The sequence below is a fragment of the Salmo salar genome, chromosome 05, assembly GCF_965601325.2.
Source record: "Salmo salar chromosome 05, fSalSal1, whole genome shotgun sequence".
Lineage (NCBI taxonomy): Eukaryota > Metazoa > Chordata > Actinopteri > Salmoniformes > Salmonidae > Salmo > Salmo salar.
The window spans coordinates 57,244,168-57,271,878 of record NC_138295.1 but is presented as its reverse complement, the minus strand read 5'-3'; the positions used below and the strand labels follow the sequence as shown (position 1 = coordinate 57,271,878).

Genomic DNA, 27,711 nt, shown 5'->3' with positions numbered 1-27,711 from the left:
CTGATTCTTCGAGCTTGGAGTTGTATTTTTATGATAACATAGCTACAGTATTTCACTTTAAAGTGTTTATAGTATTGCTTACTAGGTGTGTCCAATCAATCTTGTAACCACTCCCTCTTCAAATTAGGGCTAATTGGAAAAGCTGTTAAAAAGAGAACATTATATTATTTCTTTGTACTCTCTGACGAAGGCCAAGCAGCCGAAATGCGTCGGATTTTTAAAAACATTGTTTCTATTGAACATGCCATACTAATAAAGGCGTTTTATCTATTATATGACGAGTGCCTTGGTCCTCCTTTCTTTTAATATAATTAAGCCAATTTGTATATCGCTGATTCATGATTAAGGCTAGGGTTTGTGCAGATATCCAAAAGTTTGCGACGTTCTGTAATGAGAACTGATGAGGTAATAATAACAATTCATTAATAAGCGACTGTTTTCACATGAAAATATCTAAAAGAGTTATATTCGGGAAATTGGCGCTCTATAAACAACATTTTTCTGTGGTACCCCAACTTCCTAGTTAATCAAAGTTTACATGATTAGTTTAATCACGTAATAACATCTACACAGAGAATTGATTTGATAAATAACAGTCTTCACATTTAATAATAGTCCAGACACGACAGCACACAGCCAAGACAACACAGGAGTGGCTTCAGGACAAGTCTCTGAATGTCCTTGAGAGGCCCAGCCAGAGCGTGGACTTGAACCCGATCGAACATCTCTGGAGAGACCTTAAAATAGCTGTGCAGTGACACTCCATCCAACCTGACAGAGCTTGAGAGGATCTGCAGAGAACAATGGGAGAAACTCCCCAAATACAGGTGTGCCAAACTTGCAGCGTCATACCCACGAAGACTTGAGTTTGTAATAGCTGTCAAAGGTGCTTCAAAGTACTGAGTAAAGGGTTTGAATACTTATGTAAATGTAATATTTCAGTTTTTGTATTTTTATACATTTGCTAAAATGTCTGTTTTCGCTTTGTCATTATGGGGTATCGATTGTGTATATTGATGAGGGGAAAAAACAATTTAATACATTTTAGAATAAGGCTGTAACAAAATGTGGAAAAGTCAAGAGGTCTGAAAACGTTCCAAATGAGGTGTATATGTAAAAGGTCAGAAAACGTATAATTCAACTCGAGTTGAACTCTGCAACCATTTGGGCTTTATAATATTAACTCAGCCAAAAAAAGAAACGTCCTCTCACTGTCAACTGCGTTTATTTTCAGCAAACTTAACATGTGTAAATAGTTGTATGAACATAACAAGATTCAACAGACATTAACTGAACAAGTTCCACAGACATGTGACTAACAGAAATGGAATAATGTGTCCCTGAACAAAGGGGGGGGGTCAAAATCAAAAGTAAGAGTCACTATCTGGTGTGGCCACCAGCTGCATTAAGTACTGCAGTGCATCTTCTCCTCATGGACTGCACCAGATTTGCCAGTTCTTGCTGTGAGATGTTACCCCACTTCCACCAAGGCACCTGCAAGCTCCTGGATATTTCTGTGGGAGAATGGCCCTAGCCCTCACCCTCCGATCCAACAGGTCCCAGACGTGCTCAATGGGATTGAGATCCGGGCTCTTCACTGGCCATGGCAGAACACTGACATTCCTGTCTTGCAGGACATCACGCACAGAACGAACAGTATGGCTGGTGGCATTGTCATGCTGGAGGGTCATGTCAGGATGAGCCTGCAGGAAGGGTACCACATGAGGGAGGAGGATGTCTTCTCTATAACGCACAGCGTTGAGATTGCCTGCAATGACAACAAGCTCCGTCCGATGATGCTGTGACACACCGCCCCAGACCATGACGGACACTCCACCTCCAAATCGATCTCGCTCCAGAGTACAGGCCTCGGTGTAACGCTCATTCCTTCGGCGATAAACGTGAATCCGACCATCACCCCTGGTGAGATAAAACCGCAACTCATCAGTGAAGAGCACTTTTTGCCAGTCCTGTCTGGTCCAGCGACGGTGGGTTTGTGCCCATAGGCAACGTAATTGCCGGTGATGTCTGGTAAGGACCTGCCTTACAACAGGCCTACAAGCCCTCAGTCCAGCCTCTCTCAACCTATTGCGGACAGTCTGAGCACTGATGGAGGGATTGTGCGTTCCTGGTGTAACTCGGGCAGTTGTTGTTGCCATCCTGTACCTGTCCTGCTCGTGTGATGTTCGGATGTACCGATCCTGTGCAGGTGTTGTTACACATGGTCTGCCACTGTGAGGACAATCAGCTGTCTGTCCGGTCTCCCTGTAGCACTGTCTTAGGTGTCTCACAGTACAGACATTGCAATTTATTGCCATGGCCACATCTGCAGTCCTCATGCCTCCTTACAACATGCCTAAGGCACGTTCACGCAGATGAGCAGGGACCCTGGGCATCTTTCTTTTGGTGTTTTTCAGAGTCAGTAGAAAGGCCTCTTTAATGTCCTAAGTTGTGACCTTAATTGCCTACTGTCTGTAAGCTGTTAATGTCTTAACGACCGTTCCACAGGTGCATGTTCATTAACTGTTTATGGTTCATTGAACAAGCATGGGAAACAGTGTTTAAACCCTTTACAATGAAGATCCATGAAGTTATTTGGATTTTTACGAATTATCTTTGAAAGACAGGGTCCTGAAAAAGGGACGTTTCTTTTTTTGCTGAGTTTAGTTATATACTGAATGAGTCTATTGAGTCTTAGTCTCAGTGGAGAGTGGGTTATGTAGAAGAAGGTTAAAGATGGCGGCTGAGCTTCTCTTACCGGTGTTGTTGTGGTTGGTGGATCACTTTTGTCTGGTGGTGAATGGAACTTCACGAAGGCCACTCCGTATGCTATGCTCTGAGGGTGGAAAATGCCATTTGTCGTCATGTCGTTCCAACCTGAATCATTTTCATAAGTGTATACAATAGGAACTGTGCTGAGACTAGGGCTGTGACAGTCACTGAATAACTGTGTAGCTGACGGTTATGGATGAAGACTGTCATCCACATTCATTTTAGGATTTATAAAATGTTTTATAAACTTCATTTTCATGCAGATAAACTTTACCTAATAGCGGGAGTGTTCACTAATGATTCTAAGCAAATATTTTGCTAACGGTGTCTACTAAATGTTATACATCTCCTCTTTCCAACTGTCCTTTGATGTTTGAGCAGCTAATCCCTAGATGCGTGGGGGTGTAGGGTGCTATAGGCTATGGCACTTCAGTAAAAAAGCTTTGATGTGTGGACTTTCTTTTATACAATGCACGTTTTCATTGCTTGCTAGTAAATAAATAAATTGTTATAAAAAATAAAAAAAGTTGGATGTGTCTGACTATTCATTAATTATTCAACAAAGGTCGACAAGGTTGTTCTGGCACCAAGGCCTATAATGCACTAATGTGTCAAATGGACAATGCGCCAATCCTCTCCAACCTGGCATGGTATAACTTGATACGTAATCCTTCCTTAATTTATAGACTAATCAACGCTGATCAGGCCCGTTCCTGGCCGATATGCTGCCCTAGGCGAGACAAAAAAAAATTGCTGCCCCCCTACCGCCCCCAAAGTAGAATAGTAACCTGGGCTATATATACACACAGTGTCGTCCGCAATGCACTTTTATGAATACCCATGTGGTAGCCTACCATTTTTAAAACAATGAATGTAACAATCCCTGTCATTGTTACATTCATTTCTGTTAATGCATGTACTAATCACAGAAATTTACCGTTCTCATTCTCGGAGTAGAAACGTTTGCGGAGATCACAACTTGCTACACTTGTGAGAAATACATTTTGGTTTATTTCATACCATCATATACACACTCCATCTGAGAAATGAGCATGGGGCTGGTTTCTCTGTCCTGTTAATGTTGACGGAGCACGTACGCCTGAGCACTGATAGAAATACACTACATGACCAAAAGTATGTGGACACCTTTTCATTGAACATCTCATTCCAAAATCATGGGCATTAATATGGAGTCGGTCCCCCCTGTGCTGCTATAACAGCCTCCACTCTTCTGGGAAGGCTTTTCACTAGATGTTGGAAATTTTCTGCGGGGACATGCTCTTGTGGCTGAATGGAACATTAGTGAGGTCGTGCGATTAGGCCTGGCTCGCAGTGGGCGTTCCAATTCATCCCAAAGGTGTTCGATGGGGTTGAGGTCAGAGCTCTGTGCAGGCCAGTCAAGTTATTCCACATAAATGTCAACAAACCATTTCTGTATGGACCTCGCTTTGTGCACAGTGACATTGTCATACTGAAACAGGAAAGGGCCTGACCCAAACTGTTGCAACAAAGTTGGAAGCACAGAATCATCTAGAATGTCGTATGCTGTAGCATTAAGATTTCCCTTCACTGGAACTAAAAGGGCCTATCCCGAACATGAAAAACAGCCCCATACCATTACTCCTCCTCCACCAAACTTTACAGATGGCACTATGCATTGGGGCAGGTAGCGTTTACCTGGCATCTGCCAAACCAGGATTCGTCTGTCGGACTGCCAGATGGTGAAGCTTGATTCATCACTCCAGAGAACGCGTTTCCCCTGCCCTAGAGTTCAATGGCGGCGAGCTTTACACCACTCCAGCCGACGCTTGGCATTACACATGGTGATCTTCGGCTTGTGTGCGGCTGCTCGGCCATGGAAACCCATTTCATGAAGCTCCTGACAAACAGTTCTTGTGCTGACATTGCTTCCAGAGGTAGTTTGGAACTCTCTAGTGAGTGTGTCAGCACTCGGTGGTCCTGTTCTGTGAGCTTGTGTGGCCTACCACTTCGCGGCTGAGCCGTTGCTGCTCCTAGACGTTTTCACTTCACAACAACAGCACTTACAGTTGACCAGGGCAGCTCTAGCAGGGCAGATATTTTACGAACTGACTTGTTGGAAAGGTGGCATCCTATGGCAGTGCCACGTTGAAAGTCACTGAGCTCTTCAGTAAGGCCATTCTTCTACCAATGTTTGTCTATGGAGATTGCATGCCTATGGGCATGATTTCATACATCTGTCAGCAACAGGTGTGGCTGAAATAGCTGAATCCTCTCATTTTAAGGGGTGTTCACATACTTTTGCATATATCGTGTACATGTCCTGCTTCTTGTAAATGTCAAATGTAGTAAAGTGCCCAGCTGGGCTTCTCAGTAATTTTTTCTTCGCCTCCCACAGTAGGAAGTCAACAAAGTATATATAAATTAACACAATAACTGTTAGCAAAGGTGTCAGCTAGAGATGACGTGTAGGAGCTTGCAGGGATTGGTAATTTCACATAATGTCAACTTTGAAATTAGAGAGTAAATAGAGCCGAATATATTGATAAAAGTCCAAGAGAGATTTAAATGGTTATCAAAACGTCACGCCAGGGTAAGCCTACACGAAACACAGCCATTTTTTAAGTGTTTATAAAAAACCCAATGGGAAAAATGAATGGTGCAAAAACGATTGGAACAATTTCCCTGTTTGACCCCAAGTTTTTATGGGTAATATGGACACCTCCACTGTGGTGCTCAATAGGGCTATATAACCATTCAGAATGTTTCCTAAAGCACCCTGTCTGGACTCCATCTCTTTAATAAAAATCAAACACTCCTGTCATGATGTAATCTTGTAAAGGCCTATTTTCAGTAGCTTAGGCTACATTATTTCTCTCATTACAGCGTAATCTCTTTGAAAAACAAATGCCAATGCCATCGAATGACAGCAGCACGGACTGTGACGTTATGCGACTATTTTGGGGGAAAGTGGTAGAAAACCCACCGGACTTCATTTCAATGATTTTGTGTTGAAATAGGATCTGTATAGAATTTCTTTATATGCAAGAAAAACCAACAGAAAAGGACATACGTCTTTATTTTGACTCCATTAATAAGTAATAACCTGAATAATAATTAAATGCCATGATAATAATTAAGTGTAATCGCTTTTTTCAAATAGGTTTTATTAAGAAGCAACCCCCCCTGGTTATGTCAGTGACTTGGCCTGGCCAATTACCGTAACCTCAAATTCCAAGACCAAGACACTGAATGTAAGAGATGCCAAAGGAAAACAAAAGTGGACGTTTCTTATTGGACAAGTGTAGTTAGTCCCACCCTGTTTCCATCCGTTTGCTGCCTAATGAATACGACCCTGGTTTACATTGATTTAGGTGGCATCACATACACACACAATGCTCTCTGTCCACTAATGTTCTCACTTAGTGCTGTGCAGCTCACCTTGTTGTACGGCTGGCTACACACAATCTTCACGCGGTCCCACTTCTCCTGGGCGTGTGCCTTCACCAGCTGGTTAGGGCCAAAGAAGCGCACGCGGTTGATGTTGGTGCCGTTACGGCTCTCCATGGGGGACATGAAGGAGGACGTGACCAGCAGAACCTGGGAGAGACCGTGAGAAGTTCTCTTAGGAATTAAGCAGCACACTATACCTGATGGTTGTAAAGCCACAACTATGCATTGTCCATAATAAGAGGCAGAGACTAGTACCTTCACTCAGTGCATTCAGTGTGGTAGATATCAGCGAGGTATACAGGTACTACAATATACAGTAAGGGGGTGGCATACCTCATAGTCCTGGTCTTTGACAGAGGTTGAGTGTCCCACCAGAACCTCGATAAAAGCAGACCCTTCATTTCCTATGTCTATGCTGTACACCTGCTCTTCTTTCTCAAACTAAAACGATGGGGGAAAGAGCATAGGTTATTTAGGGCAAACTAGGAAAAAACAAACAGGGCAATGCAGTGTTATAATACATACAGTGCCTTCAGAAAAGTATTCATACCCCGACTTATTCCATATTTTATTGTGTTACAGCCTGAATTCAAAATGGATTACATAGATGTATTTTCACATCCAACTACACACAATAACCCATAATGACAAAGTGAAAACATGTTTTTAGAAATGTTTGCAAATGTATTGAAAATTAAATACAGAAATATCTAATTTACATAAGTATTCACAGCCCTGAGACAATACTTTGTAGAAGCACCTTTGGCAGTGATTACAGCTGTGAGTCTTTCTGGGTAAGTCTCTAAGAGCTTTCCACACCTGGATTGTGCAAATGTTGATCATTGCTAGACAACTATTTTTCAGGTCTTGCCATAGATTAGCAAGTAGATTTAAGTCCAAACTGTAACTCGGCCACTCAGGAACATTCACTGTCTTCTTGGTAAGCAACTCCAGTGTAGATTTGGCCTTGTGTTTTAGGTTATTGCCCTGCTGAAAAGTGAATTCATTTCCCTGTGTCTGGTGGAAAGCAAACTGAACCTGATTGGATTTTTTGTGTGCTTAGCTCCATTCCGTTTCTTTTTTATAAACCCTTCATGACCATACATTATAGATTTCATAAGGCCTTTAGTTATGGCCTAGTTTTCCCCCCAACATTGTGGTCTGAAAAACCTGGCCATATCAGATCTGCAAGTTAGAATATGCTGGGTTGTGAAGTAATTTGTCATTCCTATTGGAATCAAGCTTTAGGGAGTAGGGATGTGACAATTGGAAATGTTTTCTTGTCAGTTAGACATTTTTTATCGGTTTCCATTAAAACTATAAGAAACACTCCTCCAATTCCAAGTGAATTCACAATGTAGATGTCTACATCGTGCTTCCGGCAGAGAGAAAGTTGTATCGCTACTGCTGCTCTTGCCTTTCACGTGTCGCGTGTAGCTTGTTTTTGTCGTCCAATCACAAGTCATCAAACCGGCACTAGGCTAAAGTCAGAGCTAGAACCTCCATGTGGCAAGTTATTAGCTCCCGAGTGGCGCAGCGCTCTAAGGCACTGCATCTCAGTGCTTGAGGCGTCTCTACAGACACCCTGGTTTGAATCCAGGCTGTATCACAACCGGACGTGATTGGGAGTCCCATAGGGTGGCGCACAATTGGCCCAGCTTTGTCCGGGTTTGGCCGGTGTAGGCTGTAATTGTAAATAAGAATTTGTTCTTAACTGACTTGCCAAATTAAGAGTAAAAAAATATATATCTATGGAAGATGGAATTAAAATGACAGAACAAGAAGTTAAATGAGAAGGACAAGCTACAACACCAAGAGCCAACAGGTAGGCTGCTACATAATAATCTGAATGGAGTTGTTACTGTAAGATTGAGAAGGGGAGAAAGTGTATAGTTAAAGTTATACAGTTTCAATTAGCCTAGCTAACATTTGCTAGCTAGCTGGCTTAACGAGCTTCTCTTGGTTTGATGCAGTCAATACAGGTACAATGTAATCCAGGGCTCTCCAAAACTGTTCCTGGAGAGCTACTGTCCTGTAGGTTTTCGCTCCAACTATAATCTAGAGCACCTGATTATAATAATTATCTGGTTGATAAACCAAATCAGGTTACGGTAGATACAACTGGGGTTGGAGCGAAAACCTACAGGAGGGTAGTTCTCCAACTGGGGTTAAAGAGCCCTGGTGTAATCAGATGAGATGATAAATAACTAGCAATAAGTAGTCTACCAGCACAAGTTGACTTGGTCACTATCTCTCTCCCCCCTCTCCTTGTCACTCACATTTGAGCTGCTGCTCTGCTTTTTTCCCTCCTACTATCTTTACAGCATTGGTTAGGGGCTCAGAAGTAAGCATTTCACTGTTGTATTCGGCACATGCGACTAATAAAATTTGATTAGATTTTTGTTGCGTTAGGTATTTATTCAACTTTTATTTTCCCTTTATGATGATGACGATCGGGACCTGTTAGTGGTAGCTATTCAGTTAGGGAGTTTTACTTAAGGTTGAAAATCCCAATTACTTTAAAAAATGTTAACGTTTACTTACACCCCTAGTAGGGAAGATATTCAACAATTGATTATCTACAATCTGCATTCAGAATAACTGCTATGGTGAAGAACTCATCACACAAGACTACCTAAAACATCTAAACTGGAACAACCATCTATCTCAGTACGGGTGCAATAAGTCCAACCACTTACAGATTGGAATATTATAGGAAAATGCACGTTATTTGTCTTAGATCAATTAATTAATGTGCATGCAGAAACATACAGTCTATATTAAAACAAACTATTCAAAAAAATCAACCCGCAACAAAGCATGCTGGGAAATATGATGGGCCACTCCAAAGTATTTTTCATTCAGAGAATCAACAGAAATTAACTAAGTCGAGTAACGACACCCGTGTAAATCCCACTGGTGTTAACCCCACTAGAGTCAACACTCACAACACTTTTGACCTCAAAATCGAGAATTTAACACCCACAAATTTGCTGTATGAATTGGAGTCTGTGAATTGTTACACAATCCCATGAAAACACAGAGCAGAGGCGAAGTAGCCTATTACCTGTATAATGACGGAGGTCTGTTTCTCCCCTGGCCTTGCTGCTTTCCATTTTCTGTATGTGTCTGAGCTCAGCAGGTTGTCAGCCTTGTGAGTCTGCAAGGAAACAACAAGAATAGCTAGGACCCCATGATCTGCAATTACCATCTGGTGTTATCACTGGAAATGGGTGTTACTGTTTACATTCAAGAAAATACATTTTTTGACAACAAGAAATGACTGGGAAGTGTACTGTAGCTAGCTAGCTACTTCGAATGGTGCATGCAAATACTGTTCAGTACTGTCACAATGATTATGTTCTGGTGGGCTGAAAAAAAGCCATGTGCAGACTGTACTTATATACAGTAGAGGGCTAGACAGTCGACATTATCTCTCAATCAGACAGCAAGCAAACTTAGCTAGCTAACACTTTAGGAAGTTAGCAAGCGGGCTTACGAATACTGTATTAGCTAATTCGTCTAGATAGTAGTTGGACAACTTACATTGTCTTCGGTGCTGCAAGACACTACGTGCTTGAGTTTTATCTCCGGCATTTTGCGCCAGTCACTTGACTTGTCAAAAAAGTGATGCGCTTTATTTGTGTTTTTTCAGTTAATCAAAAGCTCTACGCTTGCTAGCTAGTTAGCAATTGCCTGGGTAGCAAACAACGGAACACGTTTATAGAAAGCAAAACACCTCTAAATGCTTAATAGAAGTACCGTGTTTGACATTTCTGTGTTTTATGCATTGTATTTGACTTCCCTGTGAATTTTATTCTAATGTAAAGGCGGACAAAAACAGCCGAAACGTATTTGGAGGTTGAACCGTGCCCCCTGAATTTCACGCCAAAATCCCTCTCAATTCATAATCTCTGACGTAACTTCCGGTTGATATTTTATTTAGCCAATCAAAACAGTTGACGCTTCTTCTTATTCTTCTTCGTGTGGTTTTACGGCCGACTAGACTCTTTGTTGCGTATTTCTGCCTTTAACAGTTCGAAAAGAGCATTGCACATTGTTCACAAAAAAGGGAAATGGGGAGAAAAGGAAATTGCACCACCATCTAACCCTATATATACAATATTGTAGCGACCCGCACAGACAGTTGTGGGTTATAAACCCAGGGTCGTTACAATATGTACCACTATCCCCACAAACCTCACCACCCCTTCCCACTACTTTGGCCCTAACAGATCCTACGCTAGGCTGTCGGCCTGGGTACCTGGAACCTTCTGCCTAAAATATCTGCCCCCCAAAAACTTCTCTGTGGTTGTTTCAGAACCCACTACGGTGTTTCGGGTGCGTTGTTTGTGTTGGGAAAAGTGAAGTGTTTCAATTGTGGGGGTGGCCATGTTGCTAGGCATCAGAAATGTCCTGTGCGGTTGAGACAGGTTGAAGTTTCCAGGGTGCAATTAGTGCAGAAAGTGTCATATGCTCTTACTGGATTATGTATGATAGTGTATATTGCAACCAGTATGGGGGTATACTCTGCCACTTACTGGATTGTATTTCATGTTGGTGGTAAAACAAAATATTAAAAAGAGAGAGGGTATAAATGCTTATCAACATTAAAAGCACATAAAAAAGCTTTATTTCGTAACATGAATATAGAACCAGAACATACAAATAGCAGAATATGAAATTGCTTTTTAGTGTAGTGAAGAATGGCTTTTGCTTTAGTAACCATCAATCCTCTTGAGTACAGGGTCAGGATGGGAGGTGAAGAGAGGAACATATATAAAACACATACAAAAGTGATTGTTTTATAAGAGAGGTGTGTCTAACACCTTTATCATCATCACATCATACAATCATGTTCATCCCATCTAGAATATCATTATACAGACATTATACATGTAATGATGCAAAATGTACTGCATGAAATAGGTGAATATCATGTGTGGACCATTATCTTCATCAGCCACAAAGTACAGTGACTTGCGAAAGTATTCACCGCCTTGGCATTTTTCCTATTTTGTTGCCTTACAACCTGGAATTAAAATTTATTTTTGGGGGGTTGTATCATTTGATTTACACAACATGCCTACCACTTTGAAGATCCCCTTTTTTTTACTGTGAAACAAACAAGAAATAAGACAAAAAAAAAACCAGAAAACTTCTGCGTTTATAACTGTTCACCCCCCCCCCCCCCCCCCAAAGTCAATACTTTGTAGAGCCACCGTTTGCAGTAATTACAGCTGCAAGTCTCTTGGGGTATGTCTCTATATGCTTGGCACATCTAGCCACTGAGATTTTTGCCCATTCTTCAAGGCAAAACAGCTCCAGCTCCTTCAAGTTGGATGAGTTCAGCTAGTGTACAGCAATCTTTAAGTCATATCACAGATTCTCAATTGGATTGAGGTCTGGGCTTTGACTAGGCCATTCCAATACATTTAAATGTTTCCCCTTAAACCACTCGAGTGTTGCTTTAGCAGTATGCTTAGGGTCATTGTCCTGCTGGAAGGTGAACCTCCGACCCAGTCTCAAATCTCTGGAAGACTGAAACAGGTTTCCCTCAAGAATTTCCCTATATTTAGCGCCATCCATCATTCCTTCGATTCTGAGCAGTTTCCCAGTACCTGCCGATGAAAAACATTGAAGAGGCGACTCCGGGATGCCGGCCTTCTAGGCAGAGCTGCAAAGAAAAAGCCATACCTCAGACTGGTCAATAAAAAGAAAAGATTAAGTTGGGTAAAAGAACACAGACACTGAATAGAGGAACATCCCGGAGTCGCCTCTTCACTGTTGACATTGAGACTGGTGTTTTGCAGTTACTATTTAATGAAGCTGCCAGTTGAGGACTTGTGAGGCGTCTGTTTCTCAAACTAGACACTCTAATGTACTTGTCCTCTTGCTCAGTTGTGCACCGGGGCCACCCACTCCTCTTTCTATTCTGGTTAGAGCCAGTTTGTGCTGTTCTGTGAAGGGAGTAGTACACAGCGTTGTACAAGATCTTCAGTTTCTTGGCAATTCTTCGAACAAGAATAGACTGACGAGTTTCAGAAGAAAGTCTTTGTTTCTGGCCATTTTGAGCCTGTAACCCACAAATTCTGATGCTCCAGAACCTCAACTAGTCTAAAGAAGGCCAGTTTTATTGCTTCTTTAAACAAAACAACAGCTTTCAGCCGTGCTAACATAATTGCGAAAGGGTTTTCTAATGATCAATTAGCCTTTTAAAATGACAAACTTAGATAAGCTAACACAACGTGCCATTGGAACACAGGAGTGATGGTTGCTGATAATGGGCCTCTGCACGCCTATATAGATATTCCATGAACAATCTGCCATTTCCAGCAACAATAGCCATTTACAACATTAACAATGTCTGCACTGTATTTCTGATCAATTTTATGTTATTTCAATGGACAAAAACTTTGCTTTTCTTCCAAAAACAAGGACATTTCTAAGTGACACCAAACTTTTGACCGGTAGTGTATATATATATACAGCTGAAGTCGGAAGTTTATATACACTTAGGTTGGAGTCATTAAAACTCATTTTTCAACCACTCCACAAATGTCTTGTTAACAAACAATAGTTTTGGCAAGTTGGTTAGGACATCTAATTTGTGCATGACACAAGTAATTTTTCCAACAATTGTTTACAGACAGATTATTTCACTTATAATTCACCGTGTCACAATTCCAGTGGGTCAGAAGTTTATAAACACTAAGTTGACTGTGCCTTCAAACAGCTTGTAAAATTCCAGAAAATGATGTCATGGCTTTAGAAGCTTCTGATAGGCTAATTGACATCATTTGAGTCAATTGGAGGTGAACCTGTGGATGTATTTCAAGGCCTACCTTCAAACTCAGTGCCTCTATGCTTGACATCATGGGAAAATCTAAAGAAATCAGCCAAGACCTCAGCAAACAAATTGTAGACCTCCACAACTCTGGTTCATCCTTGAGAGCAATTTCCAAACGCCGGAAAGTACCACGTTCATCTGTACAAACAATAGTACGCAAGTATAAACATCATGGGACCACGCAGCCATCATGCTCAGGAAGGAGACGCGTTCTGTCACCTAGAGATGAACGTACTTTGGTGCGAAAAGTGCAAATCAATCCCAGAACAACAGCAAAGGACCTTGTGAAGATGCTGGAGGAAACGGGTACAAAAGTATTTATATCCACAGTAAAACGAGTCCTATATCGACATAACCTGAAAGGCCGCTCAGCAAGGAAGAAGACACTGCTCCAAAATTGCCATAAAAAAGCCAGACTACGGTTTGCAACTGCACGTGGGGGCAAAGATCATAATTTTTTGAGAAATGTCCTCTGGTCTGATGAAACAAAAATAGAACTGTTTGGCCATAATGACCATCGTTATGTTTGGTTGAAAAGGGGGGAGGCTTGCAAGCCGAAGAACACCATCTCAACCGTGAAGCACAGGGGTGGCAGCATCATGTTGTGGGGGTGCTTTGCTGCAGGAGGGACTTGTGCACTTCACAAAATACATGGCATCATGAGGAAAGGAAATTATGTGGATATATTGAAGCAACATCTCAAGACACCAGTTAGGAAGTTAAAGCTTGGTCGCAAATGGGTGTTCCAAATGGACAATGACCCCAAGCATACTTCCAATGTTTTGACAAAATGGCTTAAGGACAACAAAGTCAACGTATTGGAGAGGCCATCACAAAGCCCTAACCTCAATCCAATAGAACATTTGTGGGCAGAACTGAAAAGGTGTGTGCGAGCAAGGAGGCATACAAACCTGACTCAGATACACCAGCTCTGTCAGGAGGAATGGGCCAAAATTCACCCAACTTATTGTGGGAAGCTTGTGGAAGGCTACCCGAAACATTTGACCCAAGTTAAACAATTTAAAGGCAACGCTACCAAATACTAATTGAGTGTATGTAAACTTGCTACCCACGTGATGAAAGAAATAAAAGCTGAAATAAATCATTCTCTCTGCTATTATTCTGACATTTCACATTCTTAAAATAAAGTGGTGATCCTAACTGACCTAAGATTTTTACTAGTATTAAAAGTCAGGAATATTGAAAAACTGAGTTTAAATGTTTTTGGCAAAGGTGTATGTAAACTTCTGACTTCAACTGTATATATAATTTTAAAGGAGAGAAGGATAATCTTAATGTGCCACTTAACCCATTTGGTATACTTTTGCATAACTACTTGGTACAGTATGTATAATCATGCAAAATGATATCAAATGGATATGATATCATTTGTGCAATTATCTTCATCAGTCAAGCAGTACGTTCATGCTTGTATTGTTATACACTGCAAGAGCTCTCTTCCACTCCATGACATAGCTCTGGTCCAAGCCGTTAGTGCTAACGATCTGGACCAGAGCTATCCATGACATACCTCACTGAGAGATGAACTCAGATGATCTCTAGGTAGATAGCTGTTTCAGTATTATTGTCATTGGAGGCAGGGCTTTGTCTGTCTCTTGTTCCTCTGTCCACCGTTCCCCCTTGACTCTCTCCTCCTCTTCTCTCCCATCCTCGGCTCTCACCTCTTCTTCTCTCTCCCCCTCTCCTCTCTCCACCTCGTCTCTCCCCACCTCGCCTCCCCATCGGATGTGTCTGAGACACGACATGATGTGGTTAATCAGCCATTCAATTGTATATTTATGTTTCAATGGATAATAAAGCTATTGTATTGCACTGTATTGTAACATAACCATTTACAAGCAAAATTATATTTTTGGTACAGAACAGTAGGTGTACCTGTTTGGTCCGGACGAAAAGAGGGGTGCAGTTCTGGTAAACCAGCTGGTAACTGCCATTGTTGTAGGTGTTGGTGACCTCAGTGCAGTTGATGTAGAGGGGCATCCGATCCTGGTAGATCCCCATGTCCCCAGGATACACCGGAGGTCTGCAGGTCAGCACACGTATTTAAGGAATGAAGTTCAAGACAAGAGTTTGGATTAGAGAGGACATGATCATGAAACATCTACTTTTAAGATGTAATATTTCTCCTCTTGGAACGGTTTTACATGTGAATGAATAGTTCCTCTTTCAGAATTCTATTCAATGTTATCTTAAATGAAACAACGTATGTTTGATGTACTGGTATGTCATTTGGTTATTCCAAGTTTGTAGGACATCTGAAGTAACTGAGGAACAATGGTGGCAGACGTTAGAGAAGTCAGAGACAAGCAACTCTCAGAAAATATGTTTCTTACTTTCCGGGCCTCTTTCGACAGCAGAACAGGAGGAGTAGAGAGAGGAGGAAGGTGGCCAAAGAGATGCATACTGCAGGTATCACTTTCCACAGCAGAGAACCTGTCAGTCAACAACAAAAACACAGCTATGTAAACTAAAGATACCACTTTTTTTGCTCTTCAACCTTCAGCAAACAGATTATCTTCTTATCATATATTATACTGTATTATTATATTATATTATTGGAACAGGTTAACCAACCAGTGACATTGCAGGAACCATTCATACATTTGTAAGGATAATCTGAAAGAATAAGCCTTAGCGACCTTGAACGATTCATGCTTAGTATTTCACCCTCATATTTTACTCACAGTACAGATGCTTCCTACAATACACCATGTATAATGTGTGTGCATCTCAATTGTGTTTCCCTGTTTCCACATGTCCTCGCCTTCTTCTCAAAATACATGCGTTTTGAGAAGGAAGCGAGGAGAGAGGACGTGAGAAGTAAAGGAAATACATTTAAGATGCACCCATGTATTTCTCTTGTGTGGTGTGGTGCCCCGATGCTTACCATCCTTTGCTTGAAGCAGTGTGTGGGAGTCGTTGCCCAGTGCATTGATGGCGAAGCAGACTACACTCAGTGGAGTGTCCATGTGGCCCTTCAGCGTGGCTGTTAGTGTACCGTTCTCTGAGCCTACTGATGTGTTGTAACTGTATGGTGGAACACTACCGTTGACACTCCAGGTTACGGCAGGCCGGGGGTTGGAGTCTACAGAACAGCGACACAGAACCTCCAACCTCTCCACAACACAGTAGGAGGAGAGATGGAGGATGACAGGCTTGTCTGGGGGATAGAAGAAGGGAGAGCGAGAGAGAGAGAGCAAGAGAAAGAGAGAGAGCATCATGGAAGGATCAGGGACGTTAGAGTACCTGGGATCTTCTATAAGGGGTCTGCCCTTACAGGTTGTGACACCGTATTTCAAGAACAATGTAGTGTCTCAATTCAAAATATTGTTCTTGTATCACAATGTAAAGTGTACAACTGTACAAACAGCACCCGCTAAATCCATACGAAGGAATTGGAAGCAAAATAATCGATCAAACATTGACTGTATAGAATTCTTACATTGAATGTTTAAGGAAGTCGATTTGGAACCTGCCCGTCCAATTAGGTTCTGGGCTGTGCAGCGGACCCTCATGTCGCGGGTCACATTATACACCCGGACCGTAAATGTGCGCTGGTGAAGGTCTACAGTTAGCCCATGTTGGGTGTATGACCACCTGTACTCTGTCACAGGCGGGTCAGCTTTACAGGAGCAGGCCAGTAACACGTTCAACCCCTCCTGGACAGTCAAGGTATGGACCTGGACTGTGACATCTTTGGGAGGGACTAGAGGAGAGATGCAATAGCAATCAAGGCCAGTATTCATAAAGCATCTCTGAGTTGGAGTCCTGATCTAGGATCAGCTCCCCAGCCTATAAAATCCTTTTAATTAAGTAAAATCTGATCCTAGATCAGCACTCTGAAACACTATGAATATGGGCCCTAACTTAGCATTGCAAACAATCATACATTTATATTGAAAGTACTTACATGTCACATGGAGCTCCTTTACGGTGTATACTCTTCTTCCTCCTGGATATACTGCCTCACACCTCATTCTGGGTTTGATGCGGTACGATGCGATAAAGGTGAGAGAGGTCTGTAGCGTAGGCCCCTGGCCCTGGGGCCGGAGTACATGCGGCTCCCCGTACTCGCTGCTGTTCTCCTGAGCTCCTCTCTCCCACCGCCACTGGAGGGTGGGGGCCTGGGAGGGACAGGAGTAACTGATGCTGCAGTTTAGTGACACCATCTGTCCTTCTGTCGCTGCCCACACACCGCTGATCACTGGGAGCTCTGGGGACTCTGTCAGTGAGGGGGACAAAGAGAGATAAGAACTGACTTGATGAACATAGTCTAAATGGGGATAAAGTAAATGTTTAGTCCATTAGCATTAGGGATAATTCAACTCAGGTTGTGTAAAAATTGGTAGATTGGTGTATTAACATGAGCCATATAAAATAACCCTCTTATAACGTATTAAACATGTTAACAACAAAAAGATAGCAGTTACTTTATCTCTATATAATAACAGATGAGAGGCAGAGATTCTGTTAAATAACAATAGATACACTGAGTGTAGAAAATATTAAGAACATCTGCTCTTTCCGTGACATACGCTGACCAGGTGAATCCAGGTGAAAGCTATGATCCCATATTGATGTTACCTGTTAAATCCACTTCAATCAGTGTAGATGAAGGGGAGGATTTTTAAGCCTTGAGACATGGATTGTGTATGTGTGCCATTTAGAGGGTGAATGGGCAAAACAAAAGTTAAGGGCCTTTGAACGGGGTATCGTAGTTTGTGTGAAGAACTGCAACGCTGCTGGGTTTTTCAAGCTCAACAGTTTCCCACAGTTTTCCGTGTGTATCAAGAATGGTCCACCACCCAAACGACATCCAGCCAACTTGACACAACTGTGGGAAGCATTGGAGTCAACACGGGCCAGCATCCCTGTGGAACGCTTTTGACACCTTGTTGAGTCCATGCCCAGACGAATTGAGACTGTTCTGAAGACAAAAGGGGGATGCAACTCAATATTAGGATGGTGTTCCTAATATTTGGTATACTCAATGTATGTAATTCTGTGCAATGAGATCCCTCTCACCTGACACAACGATATTGACGCTACTCGCCTTCCCCCAGTCTTTCTGTCCATGGCCCTTCAGCGCCAGCTGATAGACATTGGAGTCAGCCAGGTGGACCCTGTCAATCATTACAGAGCAGTCTCCATCGTCCGTGTTTCCCCATAGGGATGTCCGGCCCTGGAACGCCTTGCTGACCGTGGATATGTCATCCGAACTGAAAGCTGTACTCCGCAGGAGGAAGATGTAACTAGTCCTGTAGCGCAGCCTCACGCCCACCACCTTCCCCTGCCTGCCCAAGATGGAGTGAGAGGCTGGAGGAGTGAAGGAGCAGGGGATGACCACGCAGGAACCTGCCAAGGCAGGGACATGGTTTGGGACAGAGGGCACTGGGGACACAGCATAGGTGTCCTTCCAGAAGCCTGTTGGGATGAAGTAGCAGAGAAACATGAGCTATACCAAAAGTTAAAGCCCTGTAGTGCAACAATATGACTTGGCAACAATGTGACTTTGCAACTATGCCACTGTCTGGTAGATGTGAAGAAGATACTGTAGAAGTAAAAATAGTAGCACCACACTATAACAGAACAGAAGTAACAAATACTCCTAGCTAAAATTAAATCTTAAAGTCATGCTATGGAGGAAGAACATTGTGTTCACAGTACAATCAATTATCAATTATCAATGAACAATGAAATGAAATAGAATTGTACAAAATTTAAATAATTACTCTCTGTCCAGCTGTTTGTTGCCAGGTAGTCTGGCACAATGTGACATGGTGGGACATTTCACAATAGAGTTAAATTAAGAAAAGGGGAAGGGGCATGCTTCGTTTTGCTTTGCTTCCTACTGTACGAACGTGGTCTCTGTGCTTTAATTACTTATTTTGTCACCCTTTATATTGTTGAATACACAATTGCATCAGTGAATGGATAGAATTGTACAGAAGTAATTTTCCCTCTTTTTATAATAGTCCTGGGCCTCAATGCATGCGGCAAACTGCTCTGCAGCTCATTTTCGTCATATCTAAAAAAATATATATATTTGTCAATATATCCCTTACTTTACGTTAAAATGCCACAATATAAAACTGGATCACTGGTCAAATCTCCATGTTGCATCATATGTAATGTTACGTCAATGTAAGCAACTTACAGTTAGTTGAGGAGATAAAAAATGTGACTACCCCTATTATCCTAGTGATAAGGCTCTTCACATTTTAAAACATGGCAGTTAGTATTTAAATATAACATCATAAGCAACTCACCAAAGATCACAGTACACAGCAGGAGCATTCTGTCCAGACACATGACTAGAAGCATGCTCAACAGACACAACAGAGGGAAGGGTGGTGTGATGGAAGAAGAGGCGAGGAGGAAGTTGTTTTGGTTTCATAATGTCACGGTGACATGAACTTATTTTAAAACTCCTAACAATATCCCCAATAGTTGAAAATACTATATAGTTAAGCTAACACATTTCAAATAAAGTACAGTGAGGGAAAAAAGTATTTGATCCCCTGCTGATTTTGTACGTTGCCCACTGACAAAGAAATGATCAGTCTATAATTTTAATGGTAGGTTTATTTGAACAGTGAGAGACAGAACAACAACAAAAAATCCAGAAAAACGCATGTCAAAAATGTTATAAATTGATTTGCATTTTAATGAGGGAAATAAGTATTTGACCCCTCTGCAAAACATGACTTAGTACTTGGTGGCAAAACCCTTGTTGGCAATCACAGAGGTCAGACATTTCTTGTAGTTGGCCACCAGGTTTGCACACATCTCAGGAGGGATTTTGTCCCACTCCTCTTTGCAGATCTTCTCCAAGTCATTAAGGTTTCGAGGATGACGTTTGGCAACTTGAACCTTCAGCTCCCTCCACAGATTTTCTATGGGATTAAGGTGTGGAGACTGGCTAGGCCACTCCAGGACCTTAATGTGCTTCTTCTTGAGCCACTCCTTTGTTGCCTTGGCCGTGTGTTTTGGGTCATTGTCATGCTGGAATACCCATCCACGACCCATTTTCAATGCCCTGGCTGAGGGAAGGAGGTTCTCACCCAAGATTTGACGGTACATGGCCCCGCCCCATCCAGCGTCCCTTTGATGCGGTGAAGTTGTCCTGTCCCCTTAGCAGAAAAACACCCCCAAAGCATAATGTTTCCACCTCCATGTTTGACGGTGGGGATGGCGTTCTTGGGGTCATAGGCAGCATTCCTCCTCCTCCAAACGAGTTGAGTTGATGCCAAAGAGCTCCATTTTGGTCTCATCTGACCACAACACTTTCACCCAGTTGTCCTCTGAATCATTCAGATGTTCATTGGCAAACTTCAGATGGGCATGTATATGTGCTTTCTTGAGCAGGGGGACCTTGCGGGCGCTGCAGAATTTCAGTCCTTCACGGCGTAATGTGTTACCAATTGTTTTCTTGGTGACTATGGTCCCAGCTGCCTTGAGATCATTGACAAGATCCTCCTGTGTAGTTCTGGGCTGATTCCTCACCGTTCTCATGATCATTGCAACTCCACGAGGTGAGATCTTGCATGGAGCCCCAGGCCGAGGGAGATTGACAGTTCTTTTGTGTTTCTTCCATTTGCGAATAATCGCACCAACTGTTGTCACCTTCTCACCAAGCTGCTTGGCGATGGTCTTGTAGCCCATTCCAGCCTTGGGTAGGTCTACAATCTTGTCCCTGACATCCTTGGAGAGCTCTTTGGTCTTGGCCATGGTGCAGAGTTTGGAATCTGATTGATTGATTGGTTCTGTGGACAGGTGTCTTTTATACAGGTGTCACGTCCTGACCATAGTAAGAGGTTATTTTCTATGGTAGAGTAGGTCAGGGCGTGACAGGGGGTGTTTTTGGGTGGTTTTCTATGTTTTCTATTTCTATGTGTATTCTAGGTTTGTATTTCTATGTTGTTTTTTGGGGGGTTGATCTCCAATTGGAGGCAGCTGGTCCTCATTGCCTCTAATTGGAGATCATATTTAAGTATTTTTTTTTTCCACCTGTGTTTGTGGGCAGTTATTTTCTGTTTAGTCTCTGTACCTGACAGAACTGTATTCTGATCGTTTGCTGTTTGTTATTTTGTCTTTAGTGTTTTGAGTTAATAAATATCATAATGAGCACTCAACACGCTGCGCTTTGGTCCCCTCTATACGTCAGCTGTTACAGAACTGCCCATCACAATTGTATCAAGCAGCGTGTACGGGAGGAGATGGATACCTGGTCCCTGAAGGAGAGGCTAGAGAGGGTAAACTGAACTTGGGGCCAAGTAATAGACAGATATAGAAGCCTGCCAGGGAGGCACGAGAGGCTACAGAAACCCAAATCTTTTTTTTGGGGGGGGGGGGGGCACATGCAGCAGTCGGCGGAGCCGAGGAGTAAACCAGAGACAATCCGGGAGAAGAAAGAACATTTGGAGAAGGGAGAAATGGAAGAGTTATTGAGTTGGTGGAGGACGCACATGTTTTTCCCAAAGGAACATGTCGTCAGTTTGGTGCCAACTGAGTCAGCTCTCCGTACTCATCCTGAGAAGTGTGTGGAAGTTCTGGAACAAGTGATACCGGCTATACACACCAGGTCTCCAGTACGTCTCAACAGCCCGGTACGTCCTGTGCCTGCTCTCCGCACTCGCCCTGAGGTGCGTCTCATCAGTCCGGTGTCACATGTACCGGTCCCACGCATCAGGCCTCTGGTGCGCCTCCACAGCCCAGTACGTCCTGTGCCTGCTCCTCGCACTCTCCCTCCAGTACGCTTCCACAGCCCAGTACGTCCTGTGCCTCCTCTCCGCAATCGCCCTGAGGTGCGTGTCATCAGCCTGGTGCCACCTGTACCAGTCCCACGCATCAGGCCTCCGGTGCGCCTCCACAGCCCAGTACGTCCTGTGCCTGCTCCTCGCACTCTCCCTCCAGTGTGCTTCCACAGCCCAATACGCCCTGTGCCTCCTCCCCGCACTCTCCCTCCAGTGCGCTTCCACAGCCCAGTACGTCCTGTGCCTCCTCCCCGCACTCAACCTGAGGTGCGCCTTACCAGTTAAGGTTATGAGGACTACGGTTGAGCCGCCATAGACAATGGTCACCCTCCCTACCCTCCCTTTTTGTTTTGTGGTTTCTTTTGTTGGTTTTGTTAGTTGCATTTGGAGTCTGCACCTTTGGGGGGGGGGGGGGGGGGTACTGTCACGTCCTGACCATAGTAAGAGGTTATTTTCTATGGTAGAGTAGGTCAGGGCGTGACAGGAGGTGTTTTGGGGTGGTTTTCCATTTTTTTTATTTCTATGTTTATTCTAGGTTTCTATTTCTATGTTTTTTTGGGGGGTTGATCTCCAATTGGAGGCAGCTGGTCCTTGTTGCCTCTAATTGGAGATCATATTTAAGTAGGGTTTTTTTCCACCTGTGTTTGTGGGCAGTTATTTTCTGTTTAGTCTCTGTACCTGACAGAACTGTATTCTGATCGTTTGCCGTTTGTTATTTTGTCTTTAGTGTTTTTTAGTTAATATATATCATAATGAGCACTCAACACGCTGCGCTTTGGTCCCCTCTATACGACAGCCGTTACAACAGGTAACAAACTGAGATTAGGAGCACTCCCTTTAATAGTGTGCTCCTAATCTCAGCTCGTTACCTGTATAAAAGACACCTGGGAGCCAGGAATCTTTCTGATTGAGAGGGGGTCAAATACTTATTTCCCTCATTAAAATGCAATTTATAATATTTTTGACATGCGTTTTTCTGGATTTTTTGTTGTTATTCTGTCTCTCACTGTTCAAATAAACCTACCATTAAAATTATAGACTGATCATTTCTTTGTCAGTGGACAAACATACAAAATCAGCAGGGGATCAAATGCTTTTTTCCCTCACTATACGTCTCATATAATATCGGAATTTGTACTGGTATTATCGTAATACAAAGGCCTATAAAACACTCCTTGGCTGACACACCACTTGCTATTGGCTTATGATCTTGCCTATGCCGCTTGGTCATCGCTCATCCATATATTTATATGTACATGTTCTTATTCCATCCCTTTACCTAGATTTGTGTGTTGGGTTGTTGTTGTGGAATTGTTAGATTACTTGTTAGATATTCCTGAACCGTCGGAACTAGAAGCACAAGCATTTCGCTACACTCACATTAACATCTGCTTTCCATGTGTATGTGACCAATAAGATTTGATTTGATTTTGATACATTGTGTGTCTGCGCAGTGCACGGGCCAAGGTGAAAATACAATAAATGATGATCCTACAATCGTATGAGAAGAATAACTGTTAATACAATCAGCCATTTTAAAAGAGGCCCATCACCCCTGAGACGGAGGATTCCATTGCCTAAGTGACATATAAAGGAAAGAGACATCAGCAGTTGTGTGTGTGACTCACACTCATGCTGTTTCCTAACACCACTAAATCTCTTCTCATTGACTCCCACTCATTATTAGCTGTAGGCCGTTGCATTCATGCAGGGTAAACAATCTTATTTTGGCATAAATGTAGGTTGATAATGTAGAATGTAAAATTCTATAGAATGTTCATAACTAATAAGATAAATAAATAGTATGACCTGGGTTACAGAAAAATATTTTTAACCTTCCAGCAAAGTTCCTATTACTAGTTTTAAAGAAATATACTGAACAATGTTGGTACACAAGCCAGGACAAACAACATGGCATGGAATGTTTTTCATGTAAAGCTGTAGTTCTAAAAATAACTATGAAAAACAATGTGTTGAGAGGTCAAGATCAAGGTGAATAAAATGACTAAATGTTAGAAAGACTCTGAAGATCAAGAGGGAGAGGGTTCAACCCGTGTTAAAGAAGAAAAATAAGCAGTTACTTGGAAATAAAAAAGTAAATATACACTGCGTGCACAATTATTAGGCAAGTGAGTATTCTGATCTAATCATTGTTTCTATTCACATTTTCGAACTCCAAACCATATAAACTTGAATGCTTATTGGATTTAATCTTTTTCAGGTGATATGTATTTGTGTAATGAGGGAGGGTGTGGCGAAAGTGAATAACACCTTATATCAAGGTGTGCATAATTATTAGGCAGCCTCATTACCTCAGGTAAAATGGGCCAAAAAAGAAATGTAACTGACACTGAAAAGCCAAACATGTAAAATGCCTTTCAGACGGATGCGACACTCTTTAAATAGCTAAACTATTGAGATGTGACCACCGGACATTCAAACGTTTTGTTGCGAATAGTCAACTGGGGCGCAAAAAACGCATGGGGAAGAAAAGGCGCAAATTAACTGCAAAAGACTTGAGAAGAATTAAACGTCAAACTACCAGGAACCCATTATCCTCCAGTGCCACCGTATTCCAGAACTGCAATCTACCTGGAGTGTTCAGAAGTACAAGGTGTCAAGTGCTCAGAGACTTGGCCAAGGTCAAGAAGACTGAAACAAGACCACCACTGAATAAGATTCACAGGTTGAAGCGTCAAGATTGGGCAAAGAAATACCTGAAGACAGATTTTTCAAAGGTTTTATGGACAGATGAAATGAAAGTGACTCTTGATGGACTAAATGGATGGGCCCGTGGCTGGATCAGTAATGGACACAGGGCACCACTTTGAGTCAGGTGCCAGCAAGGAGAAGGAGGGGTACTGGTATGGGCTGCTATCATTGAGGATGAGGTAGTTGGACCGTTTCAGGTTGAAGATGGGCTGAAACTCAACTCCCAAACCTACTGCCAGTTTCTGGAAGATTCTTTCGTCAAACAGTGGTACAGGAAGAAGTCCTCAGCATTCTAGAAGGCCATGATCTTTATGCAGGACAATGATCCATCACATGCATCCAAGTACTCCACTGCTTGGCTAGCCAGCAAAGGCCTCAAAGATGCCTGAATAATGACCTGGCCCCCTTCCTCACCTGACTTAAATCCTATTGAGAACTTGTGGGCCCTTCTCATACGTGATATTTACAGTGATGGAAGACAATTCACCTTTTTGAACAGCATTTGGGAGGCTGTGGTTGCTGCTTCAGCGAAAATTGATCGTGAACAGATCAAGAAACTGACAGACTCCATGGATGGAAGGCTCATGGCAGTTATTGAAAATAAGGGTGTCTATATTGGTCACTGAATATTTTTGATAGGCCAAAAATGTTATATAATTGTCATTTTGTGTTAGTTATCTGTTACACTTACTCTAAGAATTGAGAATAAACAAGTGAGTTGAGAGAAATTATTTTTGTAATTTAGTTGCCTAATAATTCTGCACGCTAATAGTTGCCTAATAATTGTGCACACTTATATATTTCCCTGAGAAAGACACACTCACTTTTCCTTTGTTAAACATTCAGGTTTGAGGTTCAATAACATTTTGGATTGACTGAGAGCATTGTGTTTGTTCAACAATAAAATGAATCCCGAGGAATAAAATTTGCCTAATAATTGTGCACGCAGTGTATATAAAAAATAAAGCAATTCAAGCTCCTAATACAGGAAAGGTAAGGTGAACAGCAGCCAGACTGCAGACAAAACAAAAAGAAAGGAAAAGATCACTATTTTATTTGTTTATCTTTATTGTGCATATAGAGTGAGATTGTAGACTGGAGCACATGGTATCACTCTAAGCACAATACAATCAGTTTTGGGAAAGGGGCCAATCACAAAGTTGACTCATGGATATTCTGTATATCCCTTATATTCTACATATGAATTTAACTTCGTAAATTGGCCTGACCAATCAGAATCCGCGCTTCAAGATTGTTTTGATCACGCGGACTGAGAAATGTTCCGAGCAGCCTTAGAGAATAACATCGATCTATACGCTGACTCAGTGGGTGATATATATATATATATGTAAGGAAGTGCATTGGAGATGTTGTACCCACTGTGACTACTAAAACCTACCCTAACCAGAAACCGTGGATGGATGGCGGCATTCACGCAAAACTGAAAGCGCGAACCACCGCATTTAACCATGGAAAGAGGACTGGGAATATGGCAGAATATAAACAGTGTAGTTATTCCCTCCGCAAGGCAATCAAACACGCAAAATGTCGGTATAGGGACAAAGTGGAGTCGCAATTCAACGGCTCAGACACGAGATGTATGTGGCAGGGCCTACAGGAAATCACAGACTACAAAAAGAAAACCAGCCACGTTATGGACGCCGACGTCTCGCTTCCACGAAACACCTTCTTTCCCTGCTTTAAGGATAATAAAGTGCCACCGTCATGGCCCGCTAACAAGGACTGCGCCCCCACCCCGTTCTCTGTGGCTTATGTGAGTAAGACATTTAAACGTGTTAACCCTCGCAAGGCTGCTGGCCCAGATGGCATCCCTAGCCGCATCCTCAGAGCATGCTCAGACCAGCTAGCTGGTGTGTTTATGGACATATTCAATCACTCCCTATCCCAGTCTGCTGTCCCCAAATGTGTTAAGATGGCCACCATTGTTCCTGTACCCAAGAAGGCAAAGATAACTGAACTAAATGAATACCGCCCCGTAGCACTCACTTCTGTCATCATGAAGTGCTCTGAGATACTAGTCAAGGATCATATCACCTTCACCTTACCTGCCACCCTACACCCACTTCAGTTTGCATACCGCCCCAACAGGTCCACAGATGATGCAATCGCCATCACACTGCACACTGCCCTATTCCCATCTGGCCAAAAAGAATACCTATGAAAGAATGCTGTTCATTGACTACAGCTCAGCATTCAACACCATAGTACCCTCCAAGCTCATCATTAAGCTGGAGTCCCAGGGTCTCAACCCCGCCCTGTGCAATTGGGTCCTAGACTTTCTGACAAGCTTCCCCTAGGTGGTGAAGGTATGAAACAAAATCTCCACTTCGCTGACCCTCAACACGGGGGCCCTACAAGGGTGCGTGCTCAGCCCCCTCCTGTACTGCCTGTTCACCCATGACTGCATGGCCATGCACGCCTCAATCAAAACTCAATCATCAAGTTTGCAGAGAACACAACAGTTGTGGGCTTGATTACCAACAACGACGAGACAGCCTACAGGGAGGAGGTGAGGGCACTCTGAGTGTCAGGAAAACAACTTCTCACTCAACTTCAACAAAACAAAGGAGTGAATCGTGGACTTCAGGAAACAGCAGAGGGAGCACCCCCATCCACATCAAAGGGACAGTAGTGGAGAAGGTGGAACGTTTTAAGTTCTTCGGCGTACACATCACAGACAAACTGAAATGGTCCACCCACACAGACAAGTGTCTTTTATACAGGTAACAAGGTGAGATTAGGAGCACTCCCTTTAAGAGTGTGCTCCTAATCTCAGCTCGTTACCTGTATAAAAGACACCTGGGAGCCAGAAATCTTTCTGATTGAGAGGGGGTCAAATACTTATTTCCCTCATTAAAATGCAAGTCAATTTATAACCTTTTTGTCATGCGTTTTTCTGGATTTTTTTGTTGTTATTCTGTCTCTCACTGTTCAAATAAACCTACCATTAAAATTATAGACTGATCATTTCTTTGTCACTGAGCAAACGTACAAAATCAGCAGGGGATCAAATACTTTTTTCCCTCACTGTATTTGTATATACATTTTCATTTAAATGAATGGATTTCCATGGTTAAGGATGGGCAGTACCTCCTACTGGACAGTTGATTTATCTTCAACTATGCCTTTTGTTCTTCCATCAAGGTT

At 42.5% G+C, this 27,711-nt stretch overlaps 2 protein-coding genes across 3 annotated transcripts in view; both read right to left on the bottom strand.

The window, feature by feature from the left end:
- The window catches only part of LOC106605164 (DNA repair protein XRCC1), a 36,093-nt gene extending 25,971 nt beyond the window's left edge, over nucleotides 1-10,122 (bottom strand). The window contains exons 1-5 of the mRNA XM_014200540.3: nucleotides 9,751-10,122; nucleotides 9,272-9,364; nucleotides 6,538-6,645; nucleotides 6,193-6,351; nucleotides 2,759-2,836 (exon numbers count right to left, since the gene is read on the bottom strand). Coding sequence (XP_014056015.1) covers nucleotides 2,759-2,836; nucleotides 6,193-6,351; nucleotides 6,538-6,645; nucleotides 9,272-9,364; nucleotides 9,751-9,801 — 489 coding nt within the window. The 5' untranslated portion in view covers nucleotides 9,802-10,122. The remainder of the gene's footprint in view (nucleotides 1-2,758; nucleotides 2,837-6,192; nucleotides 6,352-6,537; nucleotides 6,646-9,271; nucleotides 9,365-9,750) is intronic.
- Nucleotides 10,123-11,390: 1,268 nt separating this feature from the next.
- On the bottom strand, nucleotides 11,391-19,442 carry LOC106605187 (myelin-associated glycoprotein). 2 transcript variants are annotated; one of them, XM_045718391.2, is made up of 9 exons: nucleotides 19,345-19,442; nucleotides 18,101-18,499; nucleotides 16,986-17,297; nucleotides 16,518-16,781; nucleotides 15,963-16,235; nucleotides 15,409-15,508; nucleotides 14,951-15,098; nucleotides 14,586-14,806; nucleotides 11,391-11,881 (listed from the first exon to the last, which is right to left on the bottom strand). In XM_045718391.2, the coding sequence occupies exons 1-8, from the start codon at nucleotides 19,397-19,399 to the stop codon at nucleotides 14,603-14,605; spliced, it is 1,755 nt and encodes a 584-aa protein (XP_045574347.1). In that variant the 5' UTR covers nucleotides 19,400-19,442; the 3' UTR covers nucleotides 11,391-11,881; nucleotides 14,586-14,602. The 2 variants fall into 2 exon arrangements, with proteins under 2 accessions (XP_045574347.1, XP_014056043.1); XM_014200568.3 differs by having other exon boundaries at nucleotides 11,391-14,806.
- Nucleotides 19,443-27,711: the final 8,269 nt, after the last annotated feature.

Bases quoted from the DNA above. Each gene is read 5' to 3' on its own strand.
- LOC106605187 (XM_014200568.3), bottom strand. From the start codon at position 19,399: ATGCTTCTAGTCATGTGTCTGGACAGAATGCTCCTGCTGTGTACTGTG. The intron at 17,298-18,100 runs GTGAGAGGGATC...CCTCACTGACAG, and splicing joins CGTCAATATCGTTGTGTCAG to AGTCCCCAGAGCTCCCAGTG. The intron at 14,807-14,950 runs GTACACCTACTG...GTCGTGTCTCAG, and splicing joins TTTTCGTCCGGACCAAACAG to ACACATCCGATGGGGAGGCG.